General features: G+C 40.5%; 1 protein-coding gene across 1 annotated transcript; it reads left to right on the forward strand.

Moving 5' to 3' along the window:
• The first annotated feature begins 1,353 nt into the window (after nt 1-1,353).
• On the forward strand, nt 1,354-12,504 carry lmo4b (LIM domain only 4b). The gene is made up of 5 exons (XM_044200203.1): nt 1,354-1,831; nt 3,453-3,693; nt 8,285-8,381; nt 9,169-9,324; nt 11,549-12,504. The coding sequence occupies exons 2-5, from the start codon at nt 3,458-3,460 to the stop codon at nt 11,555-11,557; spliced, it is 498 nt and encodes a 165-aa protein (XP_044056138.1). The 5' UTR covers nt 1,354-1,831; nt 3,453-3,457; the 3' UTR covers nt 11,558-12,504.
• Nucleotides 12,505-20,430: the final 7,926 nt, after the last annotated feature.

A 20,430-nucleotide genomic window follows, 5' to 3' on the forward strand; every position in this document is an offset into this window, starting at 1 on the left:
TGTTTTAATCATTTATATCAATTAATCATTCCTTGGTGGAAAAGATATTCTTTGCCATCTTCTGTGGTTTTTTTGTTCTAGTGAGTGAGAGGCTTGATGAGAATGTCAAGAGAATGTGGTTCAAACCAAGGTGGAGTAGCATTGGCTTTGCCAAAGGGAAATCAGCTTGATGCAGCACAATCTCTTTGGAGCTGCAAGAATAATTAAACAATTAAAGTTAAGAAAAAGATAATCTTTATACATCTGATGTCTTTCTAATGAAGCCAGGGGCATCTTATAATGAAGCTGTTTTGTCATGTAAAACCACTCAATCCGGTGAATCTCAAACAACTCTCTGAGGCAACTTTTCTCCAATAGCAACACTTTTTTAGTTCATCTTAAGACGTCACTTGTTTTTCACAATTTTGGGTTGCTACACTGCAGCACTTCAGCTTTTCTTCTGGTAAAAGCTGAATATATAAGAGGTGGAATTCCCTTCTCTTTCAACATCATGTTAGAAAACATGTCAGCACCGCGTTATTTTTTTATTAAAAGGTGTTGCAGTTGCCTCCAATTTATCTTGTCTTTGAAGTCTCACGTGATGATGAAAAACTAAAACTGTAAGGCTGAATGAATTAAAGGATCTCAGCCAAATCGAGGCCTTGCAGATTAGCCTTAATAGGTGTTGAAACCAATGACCTGAGGCTTAACGAGGTTGTAAACGACAGCAGGCCTTACTGCGATTATTTTCAGTGACAGACGATGGCGCCACTACGCAGCTATTAGGCCTTGATATTTCCCAGAGGTTGGAGTCACCCTCGGTAAACTAAGTAGTTATTGAATGTCAACTAATTAAACTCAGACGTGAGATGAATGCAGCTCCACGATGGTGCCAGTATTTAGAAAAAATGTTCAGTCTGCTCATATATGAAACCAGTCAAAAAGGAGATCCATCGGCTGAATACCATGGATCCATCCATGGTATTCAGCTATAACAGCCATTCACTCCCTTTATGAATATTATAGACGATTAAAGAAGATGATACATTACACAATGCGTTATTACAGCTAATTACAGGACACACACTAAGAATAGGCCAATTATAAAGATTTTCCTTGCAGACTCTCCAGACTGTCCCTGTCAATATTTTTAAATGTGTACATTTGACTCTCGTCTCTTCGTCGTTTCTTTCGCACCTTTCCGGTTCGTTTCTAGCGAGCACCTCCGTTTCCATCCTTCACTGTGTGTCTAAGTCAATCTCACCTACCCCTGATTGGCTGGATTTGTTATTCCTCTTAAATGGGCTGCGTGCCGATTGGCTGCGGCGGCACCTTCGTCACGCGGCTAAAAGGGGTTTTTACTGGAGGTTTCTTCCTGTCAGCGACACATGTAGAACAAGCAGCTAACGGGACCCGGAGAGCAGACTGGAGGACAGTCAATTATAGCCTCTCTGCCAGCCTCGTTATTTCTTTTCCCTTTCTTTTGCCAAAACACGCACTTCTCCGTCTGAGGAAATTACGGCATGCGTAGACCTGTAATTACGTCTTGCAATGGACTCCTTTTGTTCCAGCGAAAAAAAGAGCACTAAAACAGCAACAGTAAAACGGGAACCATCCAGTGGAAATACTATCTGATAACTCCATTTGCTCGGCACTCCGCTTGTTGCTAGTGAATATCCGAGCTCAAGTCCTCACTGAGGTTCGTTGTCGCGCGGAGCTGGAGGCCGTCCGCGCGCGATAGTGCGTCCGCGTTTTACCTGTACTTTTTGGGACTGTTGTAGCCAACCTGTTTACCTACCTATCCTTCAAGTCATTAACTTTACAGCCATTACACTTAAACGAGACAAACGAGGTGGGTGTTCGTTGATATTACAGTTATGTTGAATGGTGTCACGGTAAAATGTCTGTTTTATTCTTTCTAATTATAGCTAGTTTACACTGGAAACTAGCCTAACGTTAGTCGATTCTACTTGTGTCTTTCTGCTAACGTTATGTCTTTCTTTAAAAATGCTAATGGTGATATTTGATAGCCTGTGGTATTATTGCGACATTATTCTCCCCCTCCTTATCCCCTATTCACGAATTTACCCCGCAATAACACCAATGTGATGCTACATTTCTTTTATTTTCCATTACAAAGCAGCAACCAGCGGACAGGACCTTGTAGCACATGGCTGCCTGATGTGTTTTTTCCCCTCTCTTCTATTTCCATGACTTGGTCTCTGCGCCCAAATTGCCTGCCCGTGTAATTACTTGAGTTAGCCCATTTAAGTTAAAAGCCCCCCCGCCCCGTCCCCTCCATCCCTCAGCGGAGAAAAAAAAAGAAACTCCTCTCTGAATGAAACTTGACGATGGTCTGTCTTGTTTATCCAGGGAGTCACTTTCAGGTCGGCCTTTTGATTCATCTCCTTTTAGATTTAATCAGCACTAAGGTACGCTGTGGTTTGTCCCTAAGAGCCATAGCTAATGGGCTTACTGAATGCTTGTCTGTGTGCACCCCCCTCCCCCCCAACTCTAATTAGCCTACCTGCCTTTCAACAAAGATTTGGCTTTATCCATGTAGTCTGCCTGACCAAATTGGAGAGGATTACATTTAAAAGAATCCACATTAATTTTGTGGGTGAAACAAATGCCTGCATTAGATTAGATTAGAACACTTAGCATCATTACAGCTGGTCCGCAGTATATCAGGGCTATGTGTCCTATTAAGTTGCTGTTAAATATTGGTTTTTAGTTGCAAGACAGATCATATTCATCACTCAGGTCAAAGGCCTAGCAAGCATGGAGTGTTGGTAAGCACAGAACCAACAAGTCTAAGTGTTTTACATGTCAGTTTCAAGCCAATTCTGTTTCAGCCTATTCATACAGTATTCCTTTGTGTTTTGCAATAACCACCACCTCCCAGCTACTCAAACTGCAAATGAGTGAGGAATTGTGTGGTGAAGTATTGTATTATTTTGAATTTCTTAGGACAGCTTAACAAAAGCACATGCTGCATAATTGTTCCTTTGGCTCCTGGTGTTATCAGTTAACAGACATTCATCATGAGAGGTCCAATGAAGCAACAACACGGGGATGAGACAGAGATCAAGGGCAGATTAGTTCTCTAAATGACTTGTAGCTCTCTTGTAGCAGAACAGGACTCAGAATTGTTCCCTTTATGAGATCAGCTATTGTGCTTTGGTACGATTTGCAGTCTGCGGCCGTTCAAAGACCACGCTGATGCAACAAGGTGTTGAAGGGGCTGGAATTTAAAATTGTATAATTGATAAATCCACTTGTGCTGTGTGGTATACCTGAGCATATTTCATTGTTATATAGAGATCCAACGTAGCCCTGTGAACCTTCCCAGGTCCTGACCTGATTGTATACAAAACAATACTTGCCTGGTAAAAGTATGAACAGCAGCCATCTGGGTGTGACATGTACCACCAGCAGACTGTTAACATCATCTCTTCTGTGTGTGTTTTTAGGGACAATGGTGAATCCCGGAGGCAGCAGCCAGCCACCACCGGTGGGCACAGGTTCTCTGTCCTGGAAGCGGTGTGCAGGCTGCGGGGGCAAAATCGCAGACCGTTTCCTCCTTTACACCATGGACAGCTACTGGCACAGCCGATGCCTCAAGTGCTCCTGCTGCCAGGCCCAGCTAGGCGAAATCGGCACATCGTGCTACACAAAAAGCGGCATGATTCTCTGTAGAAACGACTATATCAGGTGAGAAAAAGATTTTGTAATGCATGCATGCGTTATTGAGAATAGCACTAATTTTCAGGAGATTGTCATTTATCGTTATTATCACAGATTATGTGAAGTAATATGTGAAGTAATTGCTGTTTTAATGTTACAGAACAAGTTAGATCATTCATTTCACATCTTACATGAATTTTTAAGACAATTGTGTTTCTCAGAAATCCGATAACTTTACTTTTAAAAGACCTGGACTATATTAAGAAAATATATTAAATCAAGTTAGAAACCGACAAAAACAGGGCTGAATTAACATAGATCTTTGTTTGATCATTCAGTAAGTTTGCGTGTGTTTCTCTGGAACATGTGTCTCAAATTGTACTAACATCATCAGTGTTCATTAAAGTATCCTGGTTGAAGTCTCCCTGGTCTACCCTGAAAGAGGTCAAACACGCTGGCATGTTGACAGAGCATAAAGCAAAAGAGTTGTTCTGCAGGCCATCTGCATGTCTGCCCCATTTGCTGTTCATGGTCAACTGGGGGACAGAAAATTGGTCTTATAAGATTTATGTTTGCTCTGCAAGACAAATGTAAAGTGTTCGTGTTGGGCACAGATTATCGTTTTATTTGTGGTCTTTTTTTATGTAAAAGAAAAGCACAATTTAATTAGCAAAGAGAGCCTTTTTAAATATTCTAGTAGGTGTGCCAGACACCCAACCAGAGCTTATTGATGACACTCTCATTCTGGTAATGTAGAGGAGTCTGATGTGACGGCACAAGGCACAGTTTACTCAAAGTTCAAATGCTTTCTTGAATCACCCTGGGGCGCAAGAATGGTTTTAACCCTATTAATTAACTGTTTTGAATATTATTCTGGAACACTTCAGATCACTTATAACTATGCAACATATGGTTGCAAATAGAATTTTTCTGTTTTGATAAGTTAAGATACATGTAAATTCATGTATCTGAGTTTGGGTAGAGTTAATTTCTTTTGCATTTATAATCTAAAAGATGGAACTGCACTACAGTCAACATGAACATGGAACACTGCTATTTAATCTGCACGGATAATTCAAAATCTAAAGTGTGTCTGTGCGCTCTCACACCCACCTCATAAAAAGGATGAGGAAGTCAATGGGGTACTTCATTCATAATGGGACTATAACGTAATTAAAATTGGAAGGGGGGGATGTGGATACACCTTTCTACTTGTAATGAGAGCATGCTTGGTGGAAGAGCTAAAACGCATATTATGGAACCATGAGATCTCTGTAGAGATAAAGATAGGAGTGGGGGGGGGAAACATCTGACAGTGAGTCTACACAATTAAATGCTTTAATTATAGTCCCCCTCCATTTCCTTTAGTCCTGATGGGTTTTATCTAATGAGATCTGGTCCCTGGCTTGTATCCGCTCCCAATGACGTGTCCGAAATGAATGAGAGCCACACTGCAAACAAAACATTTAATTAACCAAATTGGCTTTTGAGAGAGAGCAAGAGAGAAAGACAGATAGAGAAGAGGGATTATTGTGAAGGCCATTTGCCGCTGTTTTTTTCCCCCTCATCTTAAAGGGGCAGACTCATTTTTGTAATAGACTGCTAAACTGCCCATATGACACATATTTTAAGCTGTAGCTCCAAACTTATATTAATACAGCTGATGTGAAAATGCTCATGTCGAAACACATCACATCACAGCTATAATGGGATGTATGCCTGGCCTGGGATGATACCCATCTCCCATCAATCAAGTAGGAATATTCCCAAACATCACAGGACAAGCACCATCCCTGTTTTTCATGCAGTGGTGACACCAAAAGCTTTAATGTCAAACTTAAAGCCAAGTTGCGTTTGCTGTGGGGATCATGTTGTTTTAAGCTGGAGGTGATATTATTTCTGTGGGCTGCTAGTAGAGGGAGAATTAATTTACTTGTGGCTGCCGGATTCAGGGAGAATGCTGTCCCCTTAATTGAATAAGCCTAGGTAATTAAATGGCACTTTTCCAATAGAATGTGTGAGGTAAATCTAATAGTTGGTTTTTAATATTACTTTGAAGTCTGCCCACTCAAGCACTATGACAGCACAAGAGAATGTGAACTATTAGGCCAGGAAAAAACCGGGATCTCAGAAATTAATTAAATCGCATGCAATTTAGGGGAAACGTTTATCTTGATTTGTCATAACAGAATTAATTCAAGGCCTTCAATTCACTTGGGGCCAGATCTGTTACTCTGAATTAACCAAGTGTAATTTGGCTGATCCCCCACCACCACCACCACCACCACCCACCCACCCTCCACCCTTACACACACACCTCCCCATCCCCCTCTTCCCAAAACACATGCACATACACAACACAGATTCACGCGCGCCCTCCCTCATCCTCGCAATCTCCCCACCCCACCCTGTCCCCGGCCCCTCCACCCTTTTCTCTAATGCAGCTCTTGCCATTATGCAAAGCCCCGCTTCAGTATCAATATGGCCTAGTGCTTTTAAGGTGCTTTGGCTGCTGATGTAGAGAGGCATTTTTAATGGACTGTGTTGCAGAAATCATTGTTGTGGGGTAATTTTACCCTACTCAAAGGCCTTTGTGAATGAGGTCTGCATTTACCAGACAGCCTAGCAGCAAGCCATGCTATATTTCACCTGGCAGTCAGTGCTGAAATGAAATCCAATAGTCATTGCCTATATAGACAACAGACAGCGCCAAATGTGTTTTTTCATTTGTTATTTAATTTAATCAGACACGTTGGTCATAGTAAAGTCAGATCCACGGTGGAAGAAAACAGATAAATCAAGATAAAGCCATCCTCCAGATACATAGTACAAACCACTGATTTCTTTAGGAGAAAAAAAAGTTGAAACCAGATGTGTCATTGCAATTAAAGAGTCCCTTGGCCTTAATTATACTGACCTAGGGTGTCAACTTCACCTCAGCGCTGTAGTTCACTGGCAGAGGAGGCCATTAGAGCCCAAGTTCAAACCGATATAGCAACTTAATTGAGCACCTAAAGGCTTTGGCTCCTTAAATCAAATACTATCAACAGCTGTCCCCTGGTAAAATAATTAACCTGGTATGAGTTAAACGTACTGTAGTCTTTGTTTCGACACCTCTCGAAAGCATTCACACAGACGAATAAATTCAACGCAAACACGAGGAACATATTTTCAATTTGAGCAAAGTTTGAATTTTAGAACGAAGCGGCTTTGATGTGCAGAAACGGCTTTGCAGGCAAAGTGTAGTTTTACTGTTCTACACATTGCACAAACACAAGAGTCTTAAAGCACGACCTATATGTTCATTTCCACCATCATGGTTGTCCCAGTGAAAGCAGAGAATTGGCAGTGTTGTGACGACAGTCTCCAGTTAATTAGTTTCTGAAATTGAGTTTTGATGGAGCCTTTCCAAATGATGCCAAGACAAAATTTGCTTCTGCCTAGGCTGTCTTATTGAAAGCCATTTCTGTGTCCCTTTGCAAAGAGCTCTGGCTTGTTTGTTCGTCAATATATCTAACAACTGCTTGGGTTATGGTTGGGATGGTAGAAGCATTTATTCCCTCGGTCCGTCTCAGCATGAATTTGTTAAATACTTTTCATTAAATTGCCCTCAATTATGTCTGAACAGAAAAAATGTAATTCTTACACTTTTTTTTTCTTGCTAATTTTTTTTTTTAAGCCAAACAACTTCATCTGATGCACACACACCAATGTTAACCACTCCCCCCTATCCCTTTCTTTTTCCACCCCTCTCTCCCCTTCTCTCCGGAGTATGTCAGATGCCGTGGTCTTATTTGATTGCTTAGGAAAAGTGCAGTGATAGAGCAAACACCCGGTGAGATATGATGACAAATGGGTCCAGATCCCAGTAAATTACTTTCTGCTCAAATCGAAATTTCATTCAGTTTGCTGCTCACCGAGATGAAGTAATCTAAATTGTGGACTCAGAAGGAAGATAGAAGGGAAGCTGGAGCAAGCATTTCATTATCAAGAGGCAGAGGGAAAGAGAGAGAGAGAGAGAGAGAGAGAGAAGGTTAGGGACGAAAGAGATGAGCAGAAGCAAATCTAAAGTGTTGACACCATGATTGAAAAGGTTAACCCATGCACATTATATATCAACCCGAGTAGCTACGGGTTTCTAATGGAAACACGGCACTGACAGAGCATTCACAGGAGTCCTAATGGCAAAAGCACTATGTCTCCGCCTGGATGTACAATCAAATCCTCTTAGGTCCTGATTGCTTATGTTCCAGGTTATTATTAGGTTGCAAAAAATGTGCAACAAAAGTAATATGTAGTTTCAGCGCTATAAGCTTGTGGAGAGCAGGGCGCTGGAGGATTCATTTGTCTGTCGATACTGTGATGATTTTCTGTTTCTTCATTCTGTTTCTCTCCTATCTATTTTTTTCTCCTGTATGTTTTCCCTTCAAGTTAGAAATGGAGCTGGGGAATAGTGAACTTAGCACTGAATATAGTTTTCATTCAGTCACATACTCAACAGACAAAAGCGTGGATGCCACAGTCCATTACACGAAGTCTATGCAGATGCATACAGTACGTCCATAGTAACTCTTCTTCTTCTTCTTCTTCTTTTTCTTCTTCTTCTTCTTTCTCTCAGATTATTTGGAAACAGTGGAGCTTGCAGCGCTTGTGGTCAGTCCATTCCAGCCAGTGAACTGGTGATGAGGGCACAGGGCAACGTGTACCACCTCAAGGTAAACTCAAGTTTCCTCTATGAAGATTTGAGCTGGATAAATTAAGGATGCAAACCTTGCTGCATACAATGGCCCTCACAGGGTTAAATAAAGTTGTATTGAATTGATCACTTAATTTTACAGATTGTTATATGAAAATGTCTTATGTGGTCAGTAAATGTTGAAAAGCTTGTTGTCTTGGAATTTGAAGATAATAGCACAATAAAGCTACTGTCTATGAAAGCAGGGCTAACGATAGTTGTAGCAATTATTAAAAAAACAACCCCAAAGTGTTTAAAATGATGACCAACGCATTAAAGCAAAAAGTTGATTAACCAGTCAACAGAACATCAACAGAAATTTAATCAGCATCTATTTTGATATTCAATTTAATAAGTATTTTTAAGAAAAAATGCCAAACATTATCTTGCTCCAGCTTCTCAGTTGTGAGAAATGCTGCTTTCCTTTGTTTTATGTGATAGTAAATGAAATATCTTGGGTTTTGGGTTGTTGGTCAGACAAAACAAGACATCAACTTGGACTTAAGTAAATTGTGATGGACATTTTTCATTATTTTAGACAGTTTATAGACCAAACCAACCAATCAGTTAGTCAAGAAAGGCCCTAAATTTTAATTTGTTGTACCCGTATTTTCCACCTTTCCTCACCACCGACCTGCACACACAGTTGTGCAGAAGTGCGTATATGTCGGTGTTCACAAGCATATGTGTTATTACATAATAGGATTGAGCCCTACAATGGGTTCTCGGCCTGGTTGTGACCGGTTCTCCTCCTCTCCCCCCCGCAGTGTTTCACATGTTCCACCTGCCGGAACCGGCTCGTCCCTGGGGATCGGTTCCACTACATCAACGGCAGCCTGTTCTGCGAACACGACAGACCCACAGCACTCATCAACGGCCATTTGAGTTCACTGCAGACGAACCCACTAATGCCCGACCAGAAGGTAAGACCCCCACCTGCCTCGCGCCCTCCCTTCTCTCTGCACCACTGAAACATGACGGGGGCTGATGGCGGAGTGCTCCAGAGTTCTTTGTGGTCTCATTTCTCAAGTATTAAATGGGGCAGAAGGCTGATAACTTCAAAGTAAAGGACAAGTCAGTAAAAGCCTGTCATCAGTCAGTTGGAGTCATTAGCAGGAAAATAAAAACATCTGTAATTTTCACCCCAACATTTTTCACTCTGTTTATATTGATGTCGTCGATTCAACTTCACTGCAAGGCATGCAGTGGATATTAAATCTTACAGAGCAGAGATGAATTTTATTTTTAGACAGCCAATGGATTTTTCCATCGTTCTTGTTGGAGGACACGCACTCAGAAAATCTGTATTAACCGTCAGCACAAAACATGTGAAAAAGATTTTTTTGTACTGCTGTCCTCACACTCGGTTTGCTATGAGCAGATACATATTTGACTCATCTTGAATTTATTTGCTGTCCCGAACCAGGCTTCCAATTGTGCTGAAAAATGACACTTGCTGCCATTAATACCAAGTGTTTAAAACAGCATTTGACTACTGTATCAACAAGACTGGGATCACCTGGGCTAAGTTATTACTCCAAGGCCAAAAATATGTATCCAGGGCCCGAGGTTGAACACAGACAGCAGGCTGCAGCAGCCAGTATATCATGAAAGCTGTCACCATGGCTTTCCCTGATTTGATCTTGATGCCTCCAGTGAAAGCAAAACAGAAGGCCTAATCATATACCAAGGATAACTTCATTCTTCAGGATAGCTTCATTCTGCCCGCAGGAGATATAATCATTTTTGCCTCACAACAAGGAGCTTTATTGATACCTTGTCTGCACACACAGCACACAGAGAGATATGGTAGGTGTTTGGAGTGTGTCAGAGTCTGACTGAAAGAGGAATTATATTGTTGGGAGCATGCATTTCACCTTGAGTGGTTTTGTGAGTAGAGGAGAGGTAGAACTCCATTAAGCCCCCACGCCCTCCCCCCTCCCTCCCTCCACGTCACAGGCCTTTTAAGGGCTTGTCACTTCTACAAATCAGCTCTTAGAGCTCTTAGAGCTCCTCACATTTAAATTGAAAGCCGTTGCATTATCTAGCTTAATTTTAAATGTCTGTTTAAGTCCTTACTCCCACCCCCAATGTCTCTTGTAGCATGGCTGGTGTAGTAAATATGAGGCCTCATTGTTTATTTATGCACTAACATCAATTGTGGTGAAAACGGCTGAATTATTGATGCTAAAATGCAATCTGAATATTGGCCCTGGTGCTTTAATTATAGCAGAGAGAGAATTATTAAATAAACAGAGACACATCGCTCAGTGGGAACAGTCTCAGGATGCTTTTGTTATCTCCGTAAGTGAAATAAGGTGAATTATCTTGCCACTGAAGCACTTTATCACACAAACATTCTCATTTCTTTTGCTCCAACAGAAGTTGGACGGCCTCAAATAACATAGACGTACAGTAGGATAACAGCTCTCAAAATCAATATACCTCATGTATCCTCAACAGTGCAACATAGCTTGAATATAGAAACACAGGCTGGTTTAGCAGAGAGAAAACGAAGCAGTCAGTGCTCATTCGGAAACGCGGGGTTATCTACTGAGCATTGTTTTGATTATGTGCAATTTTGCCGTGACATAATTGGTGTTGTCCGCGTTCATGATGCTCATTTATTAAGCTTTCTTCCTAGCCTCTTCCTAATCTCTTTGTTCAGAACAGACAAATTACCTCTCTCATACGGAGCTGCTCTGACCCAGGAGACTGAGACCCTCCCAGCGTCAGTCACTTTAATTAGCCCCCAAGTAGGAGTTTGCAATTACAAATAGACTAAAGCCCTCCTAGTGATTTGAAGGATGAAGGGAAAAGTAAATCGCCCCTAAAAATTATAAATGAAAAAAAGCACAAAAAAAAACAAGTTTTCTGTTTCACAAGACTGAACACCTCCTGCAGTTATGTTGGAGTGCAGTTATAATTATACCAAAGAGAATCGCTTCATGGATGCACTTTTAAGTTAATGCAAAGTAAATGTGACACCAGATGGTTTTCAAAGCCTGGCTGATCAATAAATTAAACACTGGAGCTGGCGGAAAGTTGATTTATCAGGGTGAAACATTTATGGCATTTTGTGAACCGATACTCTTAATGACGGCCCAAATTTTTAAAATGTTTTATTTTTTATCTCTCACTATTCAGGTGTGTTAGGCGGGAGCTGTGCAGGAAGCAGGATGTGTGCCTTCATTTTAGCCCTTACTCATTGTCACCCGAGACAGCGTGGATCAGCAGCACCCCAGCCTTTTAGCTGTGCTCCCAGGCCCTTTGCCCTGAAGGAATCCTCTACCCATCTTACCAGTAACCAGACTTTTATTTCTGCAACACATGCCCAACGCCCAGCCTTCAACCTTGGCTTTTCCCCAAATATGGGTGGATACTTGCACTTAATGCACCTGAATCGGGACACTGAGGACTCCATGACCTTGGAATAAAAAAAAGGAGACCGATCAGAATCCAAGGGGACTCTTCAGGAAGAGAAAATTAAATAACACACAAGAGGATGTTGTGACTGAAGTGAGGGAAAGAGAAAAAGACTAGATAGAAGATGAGGTTAAAGAGATGCAGACTTTTAACTCTGCATATTTGTTTAAAGACATTTGGGGGGAAAACCGGGACCTTTTCATTTTTCCTCTCTTCTTTTCTATCTTTATTTCCCAACAACATGGTGTTTCCACTTTATATATTTTAAGTGTTGTCAAAGGGGAATGTGTTTTTTCTTTTCTTTTGTGGTATAAATATATATATAAAAATGGTGGGGTTTTAAAAAAAATAATCTGTGGCTTTTTGTGGAAAACAAATCATGAACACTCTCTTGGTGTATTTGTAAAACTACCATGTATGTACAGTATGCATGTAAATGTCGTTGTCCAGGCGTGGCTACAGAACATCTGACCCTCCGCACCCAGCTCCAGTCCTCCCTCCTCCCCTCGAAACCTGAACCCATGGCAAACTGAAGAAATTTGCTCATAGTCAGTAATGTAGTCAGATCATCACCAACATATAAATGCTGAATGAAAGAGAAATTTATTTGTGATATTTTCCGAGACATTTGCTCCAGTATGGTGTATTTAATTAATAAAAATATTGAAGATTTAAAAGCCTCCTTAAATTCATTGTAAAGCTTCAGAATCTGTACTTTTGCTGATGACTCCCTTATTTTTTTTACCAATGAACATTTCCTTATGTCTGAATTACATAATTACTACAAGATCCCATTTGCCAAGTGCCCAAGAATGTATCTTTCTTGCAAAAGCCTGATATTTAGTGCATGACTTGTCTGTCTTACCATTGAAAATCCTCTGTTGAAGATCCTGCAGTGCTGCCATTCAATTTCCAGCCTAGCAATCATCAAGGCGCATGATGAGCGTCTGACTGAAAATGGATAAACATGCATTCTCTCTTTCTGTTCAAATGACCGTTTGCTATTCATCACTCTAATACCTGACAGAAATAGAGGAAAATGTCCCTTTGAAGATTCAATTACTGCAGAGAGGGAGAGAGGTGTCTCTCTTTGGCAGGCACAAATTGAATGGGCTATTTGCAGAACAAATTGGTGTTTGAAGTCCTTGCAAGACCTAATAGGTCTGAAGGAGGAACCCGGTAATGGCTGATGCGCTTATCTGTGGAGTCTGGGCCCCTCATGAGCTCGCCGCTGTTGCTGAAACAATGCTGATGTACAGGATAAGCAAAAATCAGCTCAAATAAAAGAGGAAATAGGCCTAAAGAGTAAACAGACTTTTGTGTTTTAAATGCTCCGAAAAGGTTGCAAAGCTCAAATGATCTGATTTGAATGCCAGTGTTTCTGAAACCATCTCCCAAAGTATAACCCTTAACATGGTGACTCCTAAAGGTTGAAACATGAGTCCGAGAAGTATTTTCACGGGTTGTCAGTGTTGGAGGACACTGAACTTGTGTTTTGAATTACTATACAGCTCATGAAATCTATAGATATATTTTGCCAAAATGTCAGCAATTTCTTCATCCTTTGAGTGGCTTACATATGAGTCAACATGCAGTAGGTCCTTATTTATATCTGACTAGTGTAAACCAGACAGGCCTTCTTTCACAGAACATGTCACAGTAGGAAAAGCACAGATGTAAATAAGAAAATGAATGATGGCTGAATTCCATTTAGCTGCTTCAGTTTCAGGGTCCTGGTATTGTTCATGCTGGCTCACTTACATGGCTTACTGGCACACTCGAATAGAACAGAGCTATTGTTAATGCTATTAGTAACACCTGTCCTGCTATGACAAGTCAAAATGTCTGCTGTGAAAAAGGCAAGGCAATTGATTTGTACATTAAAACACTGAAGTGAGACGATCAATAAAGAGTAAATAATAAAGCAGGGACAAAAGTTCAATTATAGGCAGCAGTGAACAGGTAGGTTTTAAGTTTAGATTAGTGCCTAAGATCATCTGGGAATTTGTTCCAAGTATGTGTAGCATAGTGACAAAACGCAGCTTCCTGTGTTGAACTGAGGACAGTGTGTTGAACAGACAGCAGACCTGAGTACAAGACCTCAGTGTTCTTGAAGCTTCATACATGCAAGAAAGCATGTCAGTAATATTATTTGGTCCGCATTTTGGACAAGTTGTAGTTGCCTAAGAGCTTTCTAACTTGCATGGATTAACATTTCAAGGTCATGTTTAGACAAGCGTCTCCTTACTTTAGCAATATTTTTTAGATGATAAAAGGCTGACACTAATTTAATATGACTGCTAAAAATTTAGATCCGAGTCCAAGACGACATCCAGGTTTCTGGCCTGTCTCACAGTTGTTACAGAAGCAGAGTTAAGGTGTGCAAAAAGGCCAAGCTCAGCAAACCGTGGTACCAACATAAAGAAAACAACTGTTTTAATTTAGCAAATGTAAGAGTTAAAAAAATAAACGCAGTTTTTAAAAAAACTAAATAAATATAACAAATATTTGACACCCAAACCTACATGTGGTTGAGAAACATTAGTGGTGTCAAAGTGAACTTCAAAACCTCTCTCTTGCAGCTGCATCTCATTGCAAATGCACAAAAGCAATATGGTCAGATTTACAAAAAGCAAAACAATCTCAAGGGATAATTCTGCTTTTTCACGTGACATTTAAATGGAGCTTTGGCTGGAGGTTCTATGAACCACTTAAAACTGGAATTTGGGGGGAATAGCTATGTAAACATCATCAAAATGTAGTCAGCATTAATACTTAGATGACTGCAAAATGCTTCAAAAACATCATCCTCATTGAGCTGCATTTGATTTAAGGTCTTTTAGGATGATTTGAGTATGAATTATGAAACATGTTACAGTCGTCATCCATGGTTGATGTTTGGGAGGTGATAACCAGAGAACCAGACCACGCGCTCCACTTTCACCTGCTTATTAAAAGACTCTCAGGCCAAAGAAGCCTTTGAGTATCAGATTTTGAATTATCCTTTAAGTTGATTTTGGGTTTGATTTTGCTTCTAAGTGACCTCAGTAATCCACATCATAACAACACTATTCTGTGCTACACTAACGTTGGCCTTTTCCATTATGAAATCCGCTTGGTCCCATTAAGCTGTTTACACACACACACACAGACACACACACATCCATGCACACATAAATATACGTAAGCTGTACACATGCGACGCACACACATATTTCATACGTTTCCCTTTTCAAAATCAACTTTTTGAACGAGTAAAAAAGCTCAGTTCCAGAATCACTGAAATTATAAAAAAACACTATCTACACATAATCCATATGTGAGAATTTGCTTTGATGTGGCAAACCAGAGTGAGGGCTAATGGATCTCACCCACAACAATGGAGCACACTTAAATGGCATGTCTGCCTGAGGGAAATCACTTTGCTTCAACTCCAGCTCCTTCCTGCTCTCACTGGGGAGTCTGCTGATGCACCACAACTGGATTACGTATGATTAGTCACCTTGTATTTATTTGTAATTAGTTTATGTCTTCATTCTGCCACAAGTTTTTGATTATCATTTGTCTCAGTGTGATTGGGGGATTTTTATGGAAGAGTAGATGTGCTCTGCATGATAGGCTGAGGAACTTTATTCAGAAATCTGCCAAACTAGTTTTTTCTATTTTTGTTTGCTGCATCAGAAACAATATACATAACACCTTCCAGATGCTCCACGGTAACAATTTCAACACATTTTATACATTTCTTTATTGGACAACGTAAAGGGTTTATGACTTGGGAAGTTTTTTTTTAAACTCCACATGCCTCAGTGCTTTTAAATTCATGAACTGAACCAAAAGGCTCTATTGAATATTAAGCTATTATATTACATTATCCTGCCTTCTAACATAAGCTCCATCCATTTGGAACACTGTCTTCATGCAGAAACAAATCTCATAGTGGAACAGCAGCTTGGCAGCACAAGTGGTGCTATTCACTTATTTATACTTTTATTTCTACCACTGAAGTTTAGAGGAGAGTGTGCTTATCCTCATGTCTGTTTGATGGCTAACTTGGAAATGGCTGCAAGGAGAGAAAATGTCATGTTAGGCCATCTGTTGGTGGCAAAGCACAAAAATACAATCATTTTCCAAAAGATAATTGGAAATCAGTAATGTTAGACAGTACAACTACGGCCTTGCAACTGTGCTGAATACTTTGTATTTTCTTTTGGTAAAAGTTTCAGAGAAAACACAACTAATGTTTGTTTTGATGGCCAGTTTTGAATGAAAAGAACAGTGCTCACATCTTGACAGTTTTCCATTCACAAAGGAGTAACATTTGTAAGAAATGACAAAATAATGTTGGCCAGGAAAGAAGATCAATATTCTTTGAGTCGTCAACAAAATTTAGAGCAGGCACAAAACAAGAAAAAAGGATGATATGAACCAAAAAGGCTGCTGAATGTGACTTACATATAAATGTTAATGCGCTGTTTAAAAAAGTTAGTTGGTTGCCTGTGTCATAGCTAACTTTAGCCAATTTGAGGAAGTTCCAAAAGTTTGTCATTTCAACTATGAAAAAATAGGAAACGAATATCTACTCTGCTTCAACAGGACTGTGCAGGTCCTGATCAGGGGCGTTTCTTGGAGTTGACAAGGTCTGGGGCTAAGCCCAGACCATCTGGGGCTGAGGTCAGGGTGTGTGCACGTGCACACACTGTATGACTACTGCTGTTTGCTGCCCGTCCTCTCGTGTTGCTGGTTTCTCTGTATTCGCTGTCACTTCTTTTCTGCTTGTTTGCTGCGTTGGATGCCCGTCCTCTGGCGCTAAACTCCAATTGGTGCACGGAAATATATGACATCACCTGGTTCCTAACCAAGCCCCACCCACTTCAAACCTGTGAGAAAAGCTCAGACAAAACACAAAATAGAGAAAATCTCTCTTGTAAAATAACCAAAATGTTGGAACTTTGAATGTTTTCATGTAGAACTCACTCAGAAGAAGGTTACCAAGAAAAACAGGATTTCAGGGCCTTTAAAACGGTTTGTTATGCTAACAGCTATAGAATGGCTGAAGCAGAAAGCTAACTTAGCTGAGTTTCTCTTAGTTGTGTACTGACATACTACAAAACACAAGTTATTACAATTGTTCATTTCATGTTATTACATTTCCTAAAATGTATCTAAAACAAATACATGCTTTAATAGCTGTTCCCCGTGTTTCTTAAATAGAACTTCCTCCATACCATCACTCAACTTTCATATCTTTATTTGGTCCTTCATTAGCTCATCCATCCATCTGTTTTCTTGGCCAGTCTTGATCAGATTTTGCCAAAACCTGTGAAAAATATGTATCTCACCATTGCGTTCCAGCATTTCTGTAATTACACTGATTAGGTCCAAGGGGTTTTGTCTGTTCCTTTGTTTATTTGTATCTCATAAACCATTTATCAGGTTTTGACAAAACTTGGGCAAGTGATGCATCTCATCACCACATGGTAGACTACTCCTCTCTCTAACATATCAAACAATAAATTATGTGTTTTAATCTTATTTTCAGAAGTCACTTCAATCAGGTCTAGACCATCTATAGATGTTGGTACATGAGCATGGCATTCAGCCAGCCAGAACCCAAGCTTTCAATGAAACACGAGGCCCCTTAAAACACCATAATGGTGTGAAATGTTCATAACTGTCTTGTTTTAGCCCTCCGTGGAATCAGCAAACAACTTTAAATAGTGCCCAGGCCAGGGGGCTCAGTTACTCAGGAGAGTGTTCAATAACACAGAGAGGGACATGCAAATATTGGTAAGGCAATTATTGGCAGTCATGTTTGGCCTGAAGTAGCAGGTAACTCGATCCTCTCCAGTATGTATGCTGTGAACTCTGGTGCAAGGAGCACTATTAAAGCTTTTTACTGTTAAAAGGCTAACTTTCTGACGAAAAGAAGCTCACTTTACGCTCAGATGTCCTTCGCAGTGGAAATGCACTCGTAATGCAACAAGAGAAACAAGGCACCTCCTGCCCTCAGGACTCTAATCTTCTTAAAGCCACATTTACGCAAAGTGGAAACTGTTAACGCGCAGCACTGTTTCATGGAAAAAGCAACAACAAATAAATGAATCTTTTCACATGGGAAACTTCATCTCAGATTTCCTAAAAAATTTCCAAAATATAATTTTCCCTTTTTTTCTCAAACAGAACTTCCATATCATAATGACATCAGGAACAACTATTATAACATAAAGAAATTTAATTGGTTTATAATCAAGCAACTGCATCATCTTTTTTGCTGAAAAAATAAATACACAAAAGGAATGGGAGCCACTCTTTCTCCGTTGACTTAAATGTTTATTTCACTAGAGAATATTACAAACATGACATCTGGGCTCAGACTGCTTTTATGAGACGTTATTGAAAAAATGAACATAAATACAAAAGGAATGAGATAGTCAACACTCAACACACACACACACACACATCTCTCTTCCCCTTTTACTGGTTTGACTCTTGAAAAGCATTCCTTGTTCCATTTTCCCTCATTCTCCTCAAGAATGTAGTAACAATAATAATGCATTAAGTGGGCTGAGTACTCTAAACACTCAGAGCTTCCTCTCACAGTAAGTGCAGAACCAGTTTGCCTGCTGTTGAAAGCATCTTACACAGAGTCCTACAGAGAGTGAAGAGTTCGCCCCCACCCACCCCTCTCTTTCTGTCTCACACACACACAAAACAGACTCCTACACACTGTCTGTGACTCTGGATGATGAGCCGAAAACGCCGTCAGACTCGGGATCTCGCGCTGTCCGTTGAATCAGAGGATCTCAATGTGTGATATCGTAGTTTTTGCGCAGGCGTCCTGCGATGCCTGCAGAAAAAGTACCATCTGAGTTCCAGCACACATCATGCTCCATGTCTGCTGGAGCCAGCAGCATGGTGCAGCGCTGAGCAGGGGGTTAAATCCCCCATAAGAACACCAAAAGGTCACCAAATGCTGTTGTTTATCAGCCATCCTAAAATGAAGTGCTGAGCGGGTATCTTGTGGATTGATGTTAGCCCCTCTGTGCCTGCAGCATCGCAAACACATCATAATGACGACCCAGTACTCCTTTTTACACAAATACTGTGTAAAAAATAAAAAAGCAGGGATGTAAATTTCAAGGAATTTCATGAATTGATTATAGAACATGTTAATTAAAGAATGACACAACATGCAGTGCACGTTTTTCCAATATAACAGCTTTTTTAAATGACTGGCGTGTAAATAAACATAAATTATAATAACTAAATAATGTCTTTAATGTCTAAATTGCGGTGCTCCGACTCCTCTTTGTCGCTATTCAGCAAATGGCCAGAACAGTCGAAACATTAAATATGGCTGCCAGACTTCATCAGAGGACATACATTTGATGAAACTGAAGATGTTGGGCAGATCTAGCACTTAATAAATAGTATAACCCCATTTTTCTGGTGTCAACAAAAAGGACTAGATTTCAACAGTAAATTGTTGTTACAGACTAAACATAAAATACATTACATATGTTACTAAACCCGGTGACCCGGTAGCTCACCTGGTATAGTGCGTACCACGAGTCCTTACCGCAGTTCAGTTCCAGCCCGGGCCCTTTGCTGCATGTCCCCTGCCTTTCCTGTCTGTCTCTAGCCATCACTATTACAATAAAGCAGCAATGCTAAAAAATAATCTTTTTAAAAAATGATCAAAATCAGCAGCAGAACCAGAGATTTCATCTTTTTTATTCCATGCATTCTTCTTCCTGGTCAAAATCTGGCGCCATACATGACTCACAATGCGCAAATACTGACGTGCAACTCTATCAGCAGAATCTTTCCGTATTTCACGATATATCTACCATTAAATTGGATTTACACCCGAAGAAGGGGGAACGTCACGTTTGGACAGTTGGAGATCACCGTAACAGCAGCGGTGCTCTCCGCTGTCTGACTGTGGTGACTGAGCAGCTGTTAGCTGCTGCTGTTGAAGCTGGTAGTTTGGTGTTAGCATTAGCCTCTGGATAGCTAGCTAAACAGGACAGCTGGCAGACAACTACTCAGTAGGATTAACAGGGTTTTTCTTTTGATCATTTTAAACTGTTGATATAAATAAGAAGTGATGGGAAAATCTGCTTTCAGGTTCACTTTCAGTTACTTCCAGTCCAGATGAGCAGCTAAACAGCACCAGTAGAAACGAGGAATTTGTGAGTCTTCAAAGTTGGAGCCATTAAAGAGCACTAAATCAAATTGCCAGTTGTCTCAGCAAAGGACTGTGTGATTTGGCATTATCTTTGCAATTACAAGGAAGGGAGAAGGATCTGCGTAAGATCTCTCTGTCTATGCCCTTTACACACACACACACGCACGCACGCACACGCACACACACGCACGCACGCACACACACACACACACACACACACACACACACACACACACACACACACACACAGAGTGAGAAAGACGAGCACTCCAGGCACAGAAAATATACCTGAGGGATATCCTCTGTCTTTGATTTCATAGCGCCGCACTGCCTAAGTCCTAAATTAACTTAAATACCATAGTAATATAAAAAAAGAGGGTGTGGGTGGTGCGATTTATTTGAGGGTGGG

The sequence above is a fragment of the Siniperca chuatsi genome, linkage group LG6, assembly GCF_020085105.1.
Source record: "Siniperca chuatsi isolate FFG_IHB_CAS linkage group LG6, ASM2008510v1, whole genome shotgun sequence".
Classification (NCBI taxonomy): Eukaryota; Metazoa; Chordata; class Actinopteri; order Centrarchiformes; family Sinipercidae; genus Siniperca; species Siniperca chuatsi.

Coding starts and splice junctions, on each gene's coding strand:
- lmo4b (XM_044200203.1), top strand. CDS start 3,458: ATGGTGAATCCCGGAGGCAGCAGCCAGCCACCACCGGTGGGCACAGGT. Junction 3,694..8,284: donor TGTAGAAACGACTATATCAG/GTGAGAAAAAGA, acceptor TCTTTCTCTCAG/ATTATTTGGAAACAGTGGAG. Junction 8,382..9,168: donor GCAACGTGTACCACCTCAAG/GTAAACTCAAGT, acceptor TCCCCCCCGCAG/TGTTTCACATGTTCCACCTG.